Genomic DNA, 15,225 nt, shown 5'->3' on the forward strand with positions numbered 1-15,225 from the left:
ATTGGTATTAAGGGATGAAAAAGGAGAAAGGATATGGAGAAGATGTTATAAGGGAATAATTTAGGGACTAGGGTCACATCTCAAATGGTAATATTGTATTGGTATACTTCAAGCAGAGGTCTTCTCTATCCCTTCTATTCCCATATATGGGAACTCAGAATAATCTCAGGAGAGTTCTTGAAAATGCAGTAAAAATAAAGGACAGTTTGTCTATTGTTGCATAACACATTACCACAAAACTTAGCTACTTAAAACAATATTTATCTCAGTTTCTGTGGGCCAGAAATGCTGACATGGCCTAGATCAGTTTCTCTGCTTCAGATGTCTCCAGAGGCTGCAGTCAAGATATTGGCCTGGGCTGCAGGCATCTTAGGGCACTGCTTTCAAGTTCAGTCAGATGTTGTTTGCAGGACTCAATTCCTCACAGGCTGTTGGACTGAGGGTCTTCGTTCCTCGCTGGCTATTGGCCAGAGGCTGCCCCAAGTTCCTTGTCATGTGGACCTTTCTAACATAGCGGCAAACTAACACAAGAACAGAAAACCAAACACCGCATGTTCTCACTTATAAGTGGGAGTTGAACAATGAGAACAGATGTACACAAGGAGGGGAACATCACAAACGAGGGCTTGTTGGGGGGTGGGGGACAAAGGGAAGGAGAACATTAGGACAAATACCTAATGCATACGGGGCTTAAAACCTAGATGACAGGTTGATAGGTGCAGGAAACCACCATGGCACACGTACACCTATGTAACAAACTTGCACGTTCTGCACATGTATCCCAGAACTTAAAGTAAAATAAGTTAAAAAAAAAAAAAAAAAAAAGCCTGCAAGTGGAGAAGGAGAGAAAGAGTGTGTGTGTGAGAAAGTGAGACAGAATAAGAAAGAAGAGAATTTGCAATAAGTAGAAACAAGATTGCAATCTTTTTAAACTTCATCATGGAAGTGGTATCCCATCACTTTTTCTGTATTCTCTTCATAAGAAGCAAGTTACTAGGTCCAGCTCACACACAAGGAGAAGAGATTTACACAAGGGCATGACTATCAGGAGGTGGGGACCACTGGGGGTTAGTTTCAAAGCTGCCTACCACAAGAGATTTTCACCAGCACCACACCCCCACATATAAACTCTACAGTTCCATGGCAAGCTACAAGGAAGTCTTTGTGTTGTCTTTATCATAAAATTGAATCTTTCCCCCAAAACACCTGTAGAAAGGCTATGCAGTATTAAGTACCAAAGGGTCAAAGTTGAATTTAAAAAGTAAAATATGAGAGAAAAGCAAGTACTGTTTTATAAGAAAGTGTATAATTTTTTTTATTCCCATAGGCTTGTTTCTTTTTTCTTGTTACTTTCAAATTAACTATGGCCAAAGGATTGCTCATTCCATTAATACGAACAGGCTTATTTCATCATTTATATAAATATCAGTATCGGGCACTTGCAAATGAGAAAACTCTGATTTGAGGAAGGATTAGTTTCACTTCAATTTCCATTTATGCATTTGCCAAGTTTAAATCCTACTGTAGTTACTTAAGCAACCAACAGAAACATATTTCTTGATGATGCTAAAACCTACCTACACCTGGCTTTAAGCAGAAGAAATGCTATCCAGCTGTATCTAGTAAATTGCTTGATAAATAATATTTACATGTTATTTCTTTACATGCTTCTATTTACTTCCCTATTAGCCAGCTTCTCCAGATGTATCCAGTGTAATTATGTACAGGACATGGTGTTATACCTCAAAGGGAAATAAAATACTTATATTCTACAAAGGTATGGTATAAATGGGAAAGAGCACAGAGATTATTGTAACTTCTCTGCAAACAATCTTGGTTAAAGGACTGACAAAAAATATCCATCTAGTAAAAGAAACAAGCAGTAGAAATGTGAAAATGACTATGCTCACCGTAACCCTGGCACACGCTGGCACATCAGGGCCATTCCATCTGCTAGCCCCAGTGAGCTTTCTCTCTGCAGTTATAGATGAAGAATGGCAAAGAACTCAGTGCAGCCCTAGAGAAACATGCGTGGAGGTGGCCAGTGAGCTGGGGAAGAGTACCAACACATTCTTCAAGCCCCCTTGTGTGAACGTGTTCCGATGTGGTGGCTGTTGCAATGAAGAGAGCCTCATCTGTATGAACACCAGCACCTCGTACATTTCCAAACAGGTATGAGGACATCGGCAAGCCTGCTATCTCTAAAGCCCTGATTATAATAGCGTCGATCGCTACAACAACCTTGTTGCCAAACACTGTACTAAATGCTCTGTGTGCATAATCACATTTAATCTTTGAAACAAGCCAAGAGGGTATTTTGTCCTCCTTTATAGATGAGGAAACTGGGGCTCAGAGAGGTAACTTACTTATCCAAGGTTACATGGCTGATAAATAGCAGAGCTGGGATTCAAACCCAGGTCTGTGGGAGGCCAGAGCCTGAACTATTATCAGTTATTGTCTCTCTGTTGCTATAATGTCAAGACTCAGAAAACCATATGGAAGTTACTAGGATAGGATGTTAAAAGGAATGAAGATAGCTGTGCTGTCTTGTGTATCCATCAGGTTCTGTGTTGCTCAAAAAAAAGTTTAATGAAGGTTGTGGGCAGAATTGGGGAAAGAGGGATGGGACAGTGAAGCACCTGAAGCTAGCAAAAAGGGGGAGACTTCCCCACCCTTAGACTGAGGAGACAAGGGGAGGGAACAGTTACGGGAACCCAGAGGGAAAGCGGAGAAGAGGGTTGCTGGACTGGCCACTGTCAGCTCTTGGCCTGGCAGGGAGTTGGGGCAGGGGCTGGGAGAGGCAAGAGGGTTTATAGATGTAGCCCATGGAGGGCAGCGTCCTGGGGCACAGAGCCTGATGGGGAAAGAAGGAGAGAGGATGGTGTCTCTGGAGGGGCAAAGAGAGAATACCTAGCACAAAAGACATTTGGAAATAATTCTGCAGTCCCCATGAAAGAAATAATTCAGCCCTCTTCATCTTATAAAACTCCCTTTGCTTAGGTAAGTTTTCCTTTCTCTGGTTACCATGTTTTTAATAAATGTCGCATATGAGAGCAGTAGTAACACACTTGGGAAAGCAATATTTAAAAACTGTGCATCAAACTACATTCTTTTTGGTATCTGTTGCAAATTCCTTGAATGTTGATATACTTATTTGTCAGTTTGCCTATATGATTTATTCTCCTTTTAATTGCAAAAAGAGGTAGTACAAGAAAATTTCATGCACTGAACATATCCATGTTAGGTAATTTTCTTAAAGCTGATTTGTTTTGTTAATAGATTTACTTATCCTGAATTTTGTTCCTCCACCCTCTAAAATATCCTTTAAACTGGAGAGTTTCTTTTTCTAAATTCTTTTAGAGAATCTTGGAGCTTGTGCAAATTTTAACCTCTACTATTTGACAATTAGAAAAAAAAATGACCCAAGTAGGGCTAAGCATCAATTCTTAGTAGAAACAAAGCTTGCATAACGTAAGAGGGTTTAGTTCATGATCATGTGATTCCCTAGAGCACAACCAAAAAATTGTGCAAGAAGATGAAGTTTATGCAAAGTAAACACTACAAAAACACTCTCACTTAGACTCATGGAAGTTCCATTACATATTGAGAGGTCAGAATAAACACAGCCTTAATGGATTGCTTCCACTTAATAGATAGTTGAGTACTTCATTTTGACTGCTGTACTCAACAAATGATTAATTTCATAGAATGCACTTAAGTGTAAGTGTACAGCAGGTTTTCTTCCAAATATGAATTTTTGAACATGTTAATAGTAGTTTTTAAAAAACTATCTCTCGGCCAGGCGCGGTGGCTCACGCCTGTAATCCCAGCACTTTGGGAGGCTGAGGCAGGTGGATCACAGGGTCAGGAGATCAAGACCATCCTGGCTAACACGGTGAAACCCCGTCTCTACTAAAAAATTAAAAAAAAAAAATTAGCCAGGCGTGGTGGCGGGCGCCTGTAGTCCCAGCTACTTGGAAGGCTGAGGCAGGAGAATGGCATGAACCCAGCAGGCGGAGCTTGCAGTGAGCTGAGATCATGCCATTGCACTCCAGCCTGGGCAACAGAGCGGGACTCCATCTCAAAACAAAACAAAATAAAACAAAAACTATCTCTCGCCCCAAAGTTATGGACTATTTGGCAAACCACCTCTTAGAAACAAAGTGAACAAATGAATACTCTATGTAGTAAGGACTACATGGAATGATGATTGAATGGACAATACATTAAAATCAACTTCAAACTCATCCACACATCATAGAACCACTCAAGAAAGTTGTACCATCTCTCTGTACGTCTGTTTCTTCACCTGTAAGATGGGAATAATAAAAACCCACCCCATAATGCTGTTATAAGGGGTAAATGAGGTAACATGAAAGCACTTACAACAGGGCCTGGCCCACAGAAAGCATAGAAAGAATGATATACATGTTAGCTATAATTATTTGTTTGGGCATGATGATCTTGTATCAGCTATTAATACACAATGCTGCATAACAAACACACTAAAACTCAGTGGTTCCAAACAACAATGATTTATTCTCACTTATGTATCTGAGGTTCAGTTAGTTTAGGGTGGGTTCAGCGGGGCTTGACTCTAAGCTGCAATGTGAGTCCAAGTCAACTTCTATGTTTCCCATCGCTTGGACCAGCAAGCCTGCCAGATTACGTTCTTTTCGTGGCTACAGCATAAGTTTGAGAAAACAAGCCCCATAAAACACGCACAGTTCAAATTTGTACTTCTGTCGTGTCTGCTAACATCTCACTAGCCAAAGAAAGTGACGTGGCCAAATACAAAGTCAAGAGATAGGAAACTATATTTCTTCAATAGAAATGGTATGAGAAGGGATAAGTAAATAGTTTGAATAATAACCTATTCTAATAAAATCCTAAAGAAACTGCATAGCTTTAATCTCATTTAATCCTTATGATTTACACTCAAATGTAAAGCAGGAGTAGGGATTAACAGTACCATTTTACAAGGGTATCAATGATCAAAAAGTTAAGAGATTTGACCAAACTTAAACACTTCATAATGTTAGATGAGCCTGTTTAGTTCCATTCTTAATGGACAACTCGGCTAAAGTCATTGCCATAAATGACAAAGGCAAAAATTCAAACTAGAACAATTTAAAAAGTAATATATAAAATTAAAAAAATATATTGTGTTTATCTTTCTCTGCTGTAGCTCTTTGAGATATCAGTGCCTTTGACATCAGTACCTGAATTAGTGCCTGTTAAAGTTGCCAATCATACAGGTTGTAAGTGCTTGCCAACAGTCCCGCGCCATCCATACTCAATTATCAGAAGATCCATCCAGGTCCCTGAAGAAGATCGGTAAGCACTTTTTTTTTGTACTGGATTATGTTTGTTTTTGCCTTGCCAAAACTGTGTGTAGAGGATATTTCATTAATATAGAGTTACCAATTTATCTTCAAATTATTCATATTTTAGCTTCTAACCTGAATCTACTGGTAATAACTGGCAAATACATATTTTTATTAGATATTAGATATATATTGTGGTAGGACCAAAACGCTCAGTGGTATGAGCTCGTCATGTCTACTCACAGACACATTTGTTCTTAATATGCATAGTCTAATGCAGGTGTAAAACCACTTTAACCTCAAATTTAGCACATGTATCCTTGTTCCAGAACAAGCATTAAATAAAACTTATTTCAGGCTGTTTGTATATTTACATCCTGAAATGAGAGAAAAAAAAGAAGATTCCTGGGGTCATTGGGAAGTGACAAAACTAGCAGCACGTGAGTTTTGCAGCTTTCTAATCTTTCCCCTTAAGATTACCAAATGAAAAACCCTTGTTTTAAATTAAAATGACTTAAAATTAATTTGGCTTTGAAATTCTCTTGAGATTAATTTTGTAATTGTTTATAAGACAATGGACGAAACCAAAGGTAAGGATCACTTATCTGAAGAAAAAAAAAGATTTAATATAAAGAAACAAGTAAAGGGTAACTGAATGAAAAGATCATTAGTTAGGTACTTAGATTTTGCAAAAGTAAAGCAATAAATATATTGCGGGAGTGGCAAGTAAAAGAGTAAGCTGGTGATTAGTTAACATTGAGCCAAGAAGACACCTCCGCCTCTCTCCAGCAGAAAAGAAAACTTGTAGAAAAGCAACATTTACTCTCAAGATGTTCCTATTGTCCTGGCCAATGCTTTTATCTTTATTTTAAAGAAAACAATCTTAGGGGCCTGGCACGGTGGCTCACGCCTGTAATCCCAGCACTTTGGGAGGCTGAGGCGGGTGGATCACGAGATCAGGAGATTGAGACCATCCTGGCTAACACGGTGAAACCCCGTCTCTACTAAAAACACACACAAAATTAGCCGGGCGTGGTGGCGGGCGCCTGTAGTCCCAGCTACTCGGGAGGCTGAGGCAGGAGAATGGCGTGAACCCGGGAGGCGGAGCTTGCAGTGAGCCGAGATTGCGCCACTGCACTCCAGCCTGGGCGACAGAGTGAGACTCCGTCTAAAAAAAAAAAAAGAAAATAATCTTAGGAGGTATTCTTAGGAGGTATGTTAGAACATATATAATTTTGGTAAATAAACTGTTGACAGCTATAATTTGCATAGTTTTAACATACATCTTCTTAAGAAGATTACAATTTCCAAAATTACAGTTTAGTTTCTAAACATTTCCACATAGAATATTTATAATTACAGAATCACTATCTAGTAAGATGCAGTTCATAAATACAAATTAAGCTCCTTTAAAATCTTTTTTTTTTTTTTGAGACGGAGTTTCACTCTTGTTGCCCAGGCTGGAGCGCAATGGTGCAATCTCGGCTCATTCCAACCTCCGCCTCCCGGGTTCAAGCGATTCTCCTGCCTCAGCCTTCCAAGTAGCTGGGATTACAGGCATGCACCGCCACGCCTGGCTAATTTTGTATTGTAGAGATGGGGTTTCTCCATATTGGTCAGGCTGGTCTCAAACTCCCGACCTCAGGTGATCTGCCCGCCTCGGCCTCCCAAAGTGCTGGGATTACAGGCGTGAGCCACCGTGTCCGGCCCGCTCCTTTAAAATCTTAACTCTTTTCACATCCTTATCATTTTGTGGTGAGAACATTTGAAATTTACTCTTAGCAATTTTGAAATATACAATACATTATTATTATTGACTGTAGTTACCATACTGTGCAATAGATCTCAAAACCTTATTTCTCTAAACTGAGAATAAAAAGCAAAAAATAAATTTTAAAAATCTTAACTATTCTCTATCAGGAATTGATTTAATGTTCCAAAGTTTTGATTATGCTTGAAAGCTTTTAAATCGGGTTCATTGTTTTCTTTTCCTAGCTGTTCCCATTCCAAGAAACTCTGTCCTATTGACATGCTATGGGATAGCAACAAATGTAAATGTGTTTTACAGGAGGAGAATCCACTTGCTGGAACAGAAGGTAATGATAGTAGTAGTAAAATAATAACAGTAATAATAAAAGTAGTAACAATAGCAGTGAACATTATTGAGTACTTAGTATGACCAGGCAATGTTGTAAATCTTTTATATGTTTTAGCCCATTTAATTCTCACAACAACCCTATAATATGCTATTGTTATTTCTTTTTTACAATTACAAAATGGACACACCAAGATATCAAGTAATTTCCTCAAGGTCACACAGCTGAGAGTGATAGAAGTGGTCAATTTCCAGAACCCTCTGTACCATAATCATATAGTAAGTCCATCAATGCATCACTCTGCTTTCTAATCTCAAAGAAAAGCCCAGAGTTACTGGAGCATCTTGAAGCATTGAAATTGAAAGGGGATGTTAAACTTGAATGAAAGCTGCTTCAGAACTAAATACTAGTCAACTGCAGTTTACTAATTTATTTGTATGAAAGTCTCACAGGAACATAAAGTAATTTTGGACTTGGTTTCTATCAATTGCATCATACGAAAACATGCCAGTAATTTGAAAAAATAAATGGGGAATAAGAGAAAACTTTTTCTGGAATTAAGGCAAAGCAAAAGCAAAATATGGCTATTGGTCTAAGGGGAGTTGGGAGCAAAATGAGATATAGTCAATTGTCATAGCTCATAATCCGTAATTCTGTGACTTTGGGTGATGAACATTTGCTTGAAAATGAATGCATTTTAATTTATTTTCCAGAGAGCTTCACATAGTTCCACCAAAAAAAAACAAAACAAAACAAAAAAATCACAAGTAGTCATGCAGTTTTACCCTTGCTTGTTTTACACTATAATCTACAAGCAAGAACAGTAAGGGCTAAACTCTAAGAAATCTGTCCTAAAAACTGTAAATAGCAACCTACTCTCCATTCTTCTGCCTCTCAGCTTCCTTCTAAATGTTTTCACGAAAGCTTGACCCAGAGCATGTGAGGAAATTTAATATTTATGTAGTTTAAATGCCCATGCTGATCTTGAATGTTCTTTACACCCTTCCCACCAAGTGTTCAGCCATCCTCTACCAGAACATACATCAGTTATTTGGAGACTCGCCATCCAATGGGGCAGCACCAAGGGGTAGACACACTCCTGTTGTTATACTGAACTGAAATCTCTCTCTAGAACAGACCAGACTGCCCAATGGAATACAATAAGAGTCATATATGTAATTTACATTTTACATTACTCATATTAAAAAGGTAAAAAGAAACAGGTGAAATTTATCTTAATATATTTTATTTAATCCAATCTATCCAATATACTATCATTTCAACATGCAATCAATGTAAAAAAATTTATGCGCTAGCCTACATTCTTTGTGCTAAGTCTTTGAAATCCAGTGTGTTTGTACACTTACAGCACATCTCAATTTAGACTCTCTATTTCATGCCCAATAGTCACATATGGCCCATAGCTACCTTGTTGGACAGCCCAGCTCAAGAGCATCAACTCATTAGTTCAGGTTTTACCCTATAGAGCCATGTAAAACAAATCTAATTCTTTCTCCATGTGACTCATGTTTTAATAGTGTTAGAAAATTATTGTGGGGTTGACCGGGAATGGTGGCTCATGCCAGTTATCCTAGCACTTTGGGAGGCCTAGACGGGAGGATCACTTGAGGTTGGGAGTTTGAAAACTAGCCTGGCCAGCATGGCAAAATCCCATCTCTACTACTTAAAAAAAAAAAACAAAAAGAAAACAAACAACAACAACAACAACAACAAAAAAAACAGCTGGGCGTGGTGATGTGCGCCTATAGTCCCAGCTACTTAGGAGGCTGAGGCATGAGAATCTCTTGAACCTGGGAGGCAGAGGTTGCAGTGAGCCGAGATCATGCCACCACACTCGGGCCTGGGTGACAGAGCGAGACTGTGCCTCCAAAAAAAAAAAAAAAAAAAAAAGAGAGAGAGAGAGAAAGAAAGAAAGAAGAAAAGAGAGAGAGAAAGAAAGTTACTGTGGGAAGGGCAATATATTTAGAACTTAAAGGCTCTAGCTGAGGATTTCCTGGCACAAAGCCTCTGAGACAGTTTTATATGGAGGTTTGTAGGCAGGCACAAGGCATTAAAGAGTAAAGAGAGAGGCAGCTGACCACAATGCTGTTGCTAAGAGGCATCAGCCTAAGCCAACCGGAAGTTGAAGCTGGGAACCCCTGTGGAGGTAAGTCTCAAATCTAGGTGAGGAGGCTGAACCCTGTAGACCGTTCATTGGCTGCCTTGGAGAGGGGATGCAGCCTTAGGTGAGGCAGCTGATTTCTGCTGGAGATAATTCTTGGGAAGGCACTCAGCCAGTACACGTGTGTAGAGGGTGGAAAGAGGAATAGGGAAGAAGAGAAGTGCTACTCTAAGCAGGGGGGATCTGAGCACTCAGGGCTGGAGGTGAAAGAATATACTGGAAAAAGTTCAGCATGGTGGGAATATAACGGGTGGGGACATAATGGGGAAGGGGTTGGTTAGATGTGAGAGAAGAAGCTGGACAGGCTCACAGGGACAAAGCAGAAGGACCTTGTAATTCTTGCGTGGGAGCTTGGATGTGATACTAAGGACAAAGGGAAACCACAGAACTGGCTCAAGCAGGAGAGTGACAGTACCCATTAGAATTTCAACAAAATCATACCAGCAACAGTGTAGAAGAGGATGCGTTGACTCAGGGCAGGGAAAGAGGCAGGAAACCTTTTGGGAAGTTGTAGCAATGAGGTAAGCGAGAGGCGCAGGGTGGACTGGATCACAATTGTTTCTCATTCTCATCTCCCATAAGTCCCCAATGTGGACCAAGTTCACATTCTTTTCTCCAGTGGCCCCATCAAATTGATGGCATTTACTGAGCTTACTGCTCACTATACTTTTTTTCCATACATGTGACTGTTAAGCCAACTGCCTTTTCTACAATGACTTCTCTTGCCCAGATGAGCACATTTAGGTTAGTGAATCCAAGTCTAATTTAATTGCATCTTGTTAGATTCAGGTCATTGCTCTAAATTGTTAAAACAAACAATCCAAAAAAAAAAAAAAAAAAGAATAAATCGAGGAGGTCCCAATTCTGTATTTTAAAATACTTAATATATCCCTTCCTTCTTGAAGACAGCCACAATTTCAAGAATTTATTTTGAAAAATTCTATCAGTTTATTGATAAAAATGGTAGAAGGAACAAAGCTGAGAACAGAACATATCGTCAAACTCCCTAGGAATGGAAATCAATACATAATACTTCAGGATATCACCCTCAGCTACTTGCTGTTTCACCACCAGTTCTCTTGCATCCAGTTTTTGTTCCTTTTAACTTGGCTATGAGGACATGAGCACAGCGTCTGCCTAACAGCCTGCTGAAGTTCTGCAAACACCTTGTGGATTGTGTTTCCCTAAACCACCCTGTCCAATAGTGGCCTTGGGCCTGTCTGAAGTATTCTTAGTGAACTTCTGCTGCCACCTAGTGATCACTGAGAATTTTTAAAGAGCCTCTGTCCTTTAACAAGTTATTCTTGTCTTGCCCCAAAGCGACATCTGCCTCTCTGGCGTGTGACTTACAAAGCTCACATTTTTCCTCTTCACAAAGTTCAAAATGGGGACTTCTCAGATTTAGCCTTCCAGCACCCATTCTCAAACATCATCCATTAGAGAACAGTTTAAACTATAAAGTTGAACCACACGAGATTGTCATTTTGATATGTCATTAAAGTCAGATATTGGCAAGAACAGATGGTTTAACCCAATGTCTTGGAATGCTGGGTGAGATTCTCAGAACCTCCATACATAAACCTGCTTCAGGACCCTTTTATTACACCAGATAAACCCAACAAACATCCATCGAGTGCCTATTTTATAACAGAACAATGAGACCTGCTCTTTCCCCTTCAGGACATTTTACTTAATGGGGGAAATGTACAAGTAAACAGACAAATGTAATCAGTGCAAGAAAGAATCGGACGGAAATATGCACAGGATAAGGACACTTAGCTAAACCTGCAGACATTGGGAAAGATGTCAGGGAAAATGGATGGCAGAAGGAAAGACAAGGCCAAAGGCATGGGACTGGGAGGCACTGGAATATCAGGGCAACAGAAAGTGCTGTCATTTGGTGTAAATGGAACACACAGGATATATGAGAGCGAGAAACAGAAGATGAGTCTGTGAGGTTATTATGGTCCAGTTCATGGAGGGCCTTGTATGTCCTGGTGGGAAAATTGGTTTTTATTGTGAGAAGGGAAACTTTTAATGCATCCAAAGCAGTGGAATGAAGTGATTTGGTTTGCATTTGTTAATCGTGTGAAGAATAGGTTGGAGGGATAAAGCTTGTGGTGGCAAGATGAGCGACAGAGCGACAGCCATCTACACAAGAAACACAAAGTACAGACTGAATTGTGGCAGTGGCAGGGGGATGGAAAATAAAGAACAAATTTAGAGAATCAGAACTGAGTGGACATGATGCTCAGACTTACCAGAGCAGGCGAGTCAAGAATAATGTCACCATTCCCTAAATGAGGCAAACTGGGAGAGAAGCAGGTTTGGGGAGAAAACTACTAAACATGTATGTCCCTCCAAAACCTTCAAGAATGCTAAAGGGACAGAGTCAAGTTCTTCCAAAGTTTCTGTCTCTTCCATTTATTTTGCAATGAATTTCAACTTGTTAATCAGAAATGGATTTGAAGTAGTAGCTATTCAATTGTTTTATACACCTTCTAGAAGAAATATCTGTCAGCCGAGTATGTCAGAAACTTCTCAGACCCTCCCCTTTACCTGAATGTATCTTCCAGCAGATGTTGGTGGAATCAAAGTTGATTGTTGCTGTTATATCTTTTATACTAGTGTTATGATCTGCAGTGAGAACATGCATTACTATTGCTACCCCTGGTCTGGAATGTCTGAGGTGTATTTCTACAACACCAATTATTTTGTATGTCTCTCCTTTTAATCTCCACCAAAAAATGGAGACAGCTAGACTCATAACCCCTTAGACATCCTATATTTTATTACTAATACTTGGTTGTGGAAGTTTGCATTTTAAACAAGTCATCAACATAGAAATCTCTAAAAATATTTTATCAAAAACATTCAGCTTATGATATTTTAAAAATCACAAACCTAAGAAAACACACAAACCTGTGTTTGTATTGTGAAATCAGAGGCTAATCTTCCTCACCTTGTAAAAAAAAATAGGGGTATAAATCTATAGGAAGGAGATTGGGTGAATCCAAGTTACTCACGGATGACGTAAAATATACAATCAACTTTGGTGATCCAATTATCCACGCTACAACTATCTGACCAATACGTTTCTGTTCCTCTTTAGACCACCCTCATCTCCAGGAACCAGCTCTCTGTGGACCACACATGACGTTTGATGAAGATCGTTGCGAGTGTGTCTGTAAAACACCGTGTCCCAAAGATCTAATCCAGCACCCCAAAAACTGCAGTTGCTTTGAGTGCAAAGAAAGTCTGGAGACCTGCTGCCAGAAGCACAAGCTGTTTCACCCAGACACCTGCAGGTAAATGCCTTGAGTTGTCTTGCCTTTACTCATGACATTTAATGTAAATGCCATTTTAATTTGGTGGGATTCTTTAGTAAGCTAATTTTTCCCTTTAGTGCCTAAGTCCCTTTTGGATAATAGAACAGAGGTTTGGCAGCTAAGGAATAAGCAAGGGTATACAGAGTGATGATTAATCATGAAATTAAGAAAATCCTGCCTGTTATTATGGGTTTAGAGTGTTTTGTTTGTTTGTTTGTTTGTTTGTTTGTTTTTTACAGAGTCTCGCTCTGTCTCCAGGCTGGAGTGCAGTGGCGTAATCTGGGCTCACGGCAACCTCCAACTCTCTGGTTCAAGGGGTTCTCCTGCCTCAGCCTCCTGAGTAGCTGGGATTACAGGCACATGCCACCACGCCCAGCTAATTTTTGTATTTCAGTAGAGACGGGGTTTCACTATGTTGGCCAGGATGGTCTCGATCTCCTGACCTCATGATCCACCTGCCTCGGCCTCCCAAAGTGTTGGGATTACAGGCGTGAGCCACTGCACCTGGCCTGGGTTTAGAGCTCTTAAACAACAATGAAGTTGGTAAAATTTAAGCAATTATTAGGATATTGCTTAATAATAATATTTTAGGAAGGGGAGGTTTCAGATCATCAACCTCTTTAGTTCGGTCTCTCATTGTATATGTCAATATATGTTTGTTTTTTTTCTTTAATGGAGGGAATATCATTGGATTTATATAGCAAGGAATTTATTCATGAATAGAACACTTGGAGGTTACTGATTCACTTTAATAGATTTTGAATCCATGTGGGATAACCATGCAGGATTTTATACTGACATTTTAAATATATGTCTGAAAAACTGCCTCTGAAAACTTAATCAAATCAGAACACAGTTATTCTTCTGAATCCAGTCATTGATTCTGAATTCTCATCTTTATTTTCTTTGGCAACAGCTGTGAGGACAGATGCCCCTTTCATACCAGACCATGTGCAAATGGCAAAACAGCGTGTGCAAAGCATTGCCGCTTTCCAAAGGAGAAAAGGGCTGCCCAAGGGCCCCACAGCCGAGAGAATCCTTGATTCAGTGTTCCAAGTTCCCTATCCCTGTCATTTTTAACAGCATGCTGCTTTGCCAAGTTGCTGTCACTGTTTTTTTCCCAGGTGTTAAAAAAAAATTCGTTTTACACAGCACCACAGTGAATCCAGACCAACCTTCCATTCACAGCTAAGGAGTCCCTGGTTCATGGATGTCTTCTAGCTGCAGATGCCTCTGCACACCGAGGAATGGAGAAGAGGGGACCCATGTCATCCTTTTGTTTAGTCTTGTTTTTGTTTTTGATTTTTGGTGAATGAGAAAGGTGTGCTGGTCATGGAATGGCAAGTGCCATGTGATTGATTACTCAGAGCAGATGAGGAAAACTGTAGTCTCTGAGTCCTTTGCTAATCGCAACTCTTGTGAATTATTCTGATTCTTTCTTATGCAGAATTTGATTTGTATGATCAGTACTGACTTTCTGATTACTGTCCAGCTTATAGTCTTCCAGTTTAATGAACTACCATCTGATGTTTCATATTTAAGTGTATTTAAAGAAAATAAACACCATTATTCAAGCCATAGAATTTTATGTTATTTAATATGTTTCCACTCTATATTTATGCTAAAGAAAAAGTGTTTTAAAGAAAGAAAGGAATTTCGAAGTGGAAGGTGCAGGGAGACACACAAACACTGAACCTCAGTTTTGGGAAACCAAGGGAATAGCTCTCAGAAAGGTTAAGATTCTAAATGAGGCTAAGCAAATGCGACCCAAGAATCCACTGCGAGTCACTCTGTGCTTTGAGATTAAATGGAACTTGACCTGATCCCCATCCCATGCCCTTGACCTCTTTGAGAGTTTGCATTTCTTCTGGCCACCTCTGGCTCCAAGTTTCTGCACTTACTCAAATCTCAGTGTCATGGACATCCCAACTCTCATGGCAACACAGTTCTTCTCTCTGTTCTACAGCTATCGCATTGTGTTTTTGTTTTTGTTTTTGTTTTTTTTAAACGGAGTCTCACTCTGTCGCCAGGCTGGAGTGCAGTGGTGTGATCTCGGCTCACTCCAACCTCTGCCTCCCGGGTTCAAGTGATTCTCCTGCCTCAGCCTCCCGAGTAGCTGGGTCTACAGATGCACGCCACCACGCCCAGCTAATTTTTGTATTTTTAGTAGAGACAGGGTTTCACCATGTTGGCCAGGATGGTCTCGAACTCTTGACCTTGTGATCCACCCTCCTCGGCCTCCCAAAGTGCTAGGATTACAGGCATGAACCAGCACACCCGGCCACATAAAG

At 39.9% G+C, this 15,225-nt stretch overlaps 1 protein-coding gene across 2 annotated transcripts in view; it reads left to right on the top strand.

The window, feature by feature from the left end:
- The window catches only part of VEGFD (vascular endothelial growth factor D), a 40,275-nt gene extending 25,761 nt beyond the window's left edge, over positions 1–14,514 (top strand). The window contains exons 3-7 of one of the 2 annotated variants that reach the window (XM_003917435.4): positions 1,982–2,172; positions 5,189–5,337; positions 7,323–7,423; positions 12,718–12,913; positions 13,851–14,514. In XM_003917435.4, the coding sequence (XP_003917484.1) occupies positions 1,982–2,172; positions 5,189–5,337; positions 7,323–7,423; positions 12,718–12,913; positions 13,851–13,977 (764 nt within the window). In that variant the 3' untranslated portion in view covers positions 13,978–14,514. The remainder of the gene's footprint in view (positions 1–1,981; positions 2,173–5,188; positions 5,338–7,322; positions 7,424–12,717; positions 12,914–13,850) is intronic. The other variant, XM_031660516.1, reaches the window with a different exon arrangement.
- Positions 14,515–15,225: the final 711 nt, after the last annotated feature.

The sequence above is a fragment of the Papio anubis genome, chromosome X, assembly GCF_008728515.1.
Source record: "Papio anubis isolate 15944 chromosome X, Panubis1.0, whole genome shotgun sequence".
NCBI classification, from domain to species: Eukaryota; Metazoa; Chordata; class Mammalia; order Primates; family Cercopithecidae; genus Papio; species Papio anubis.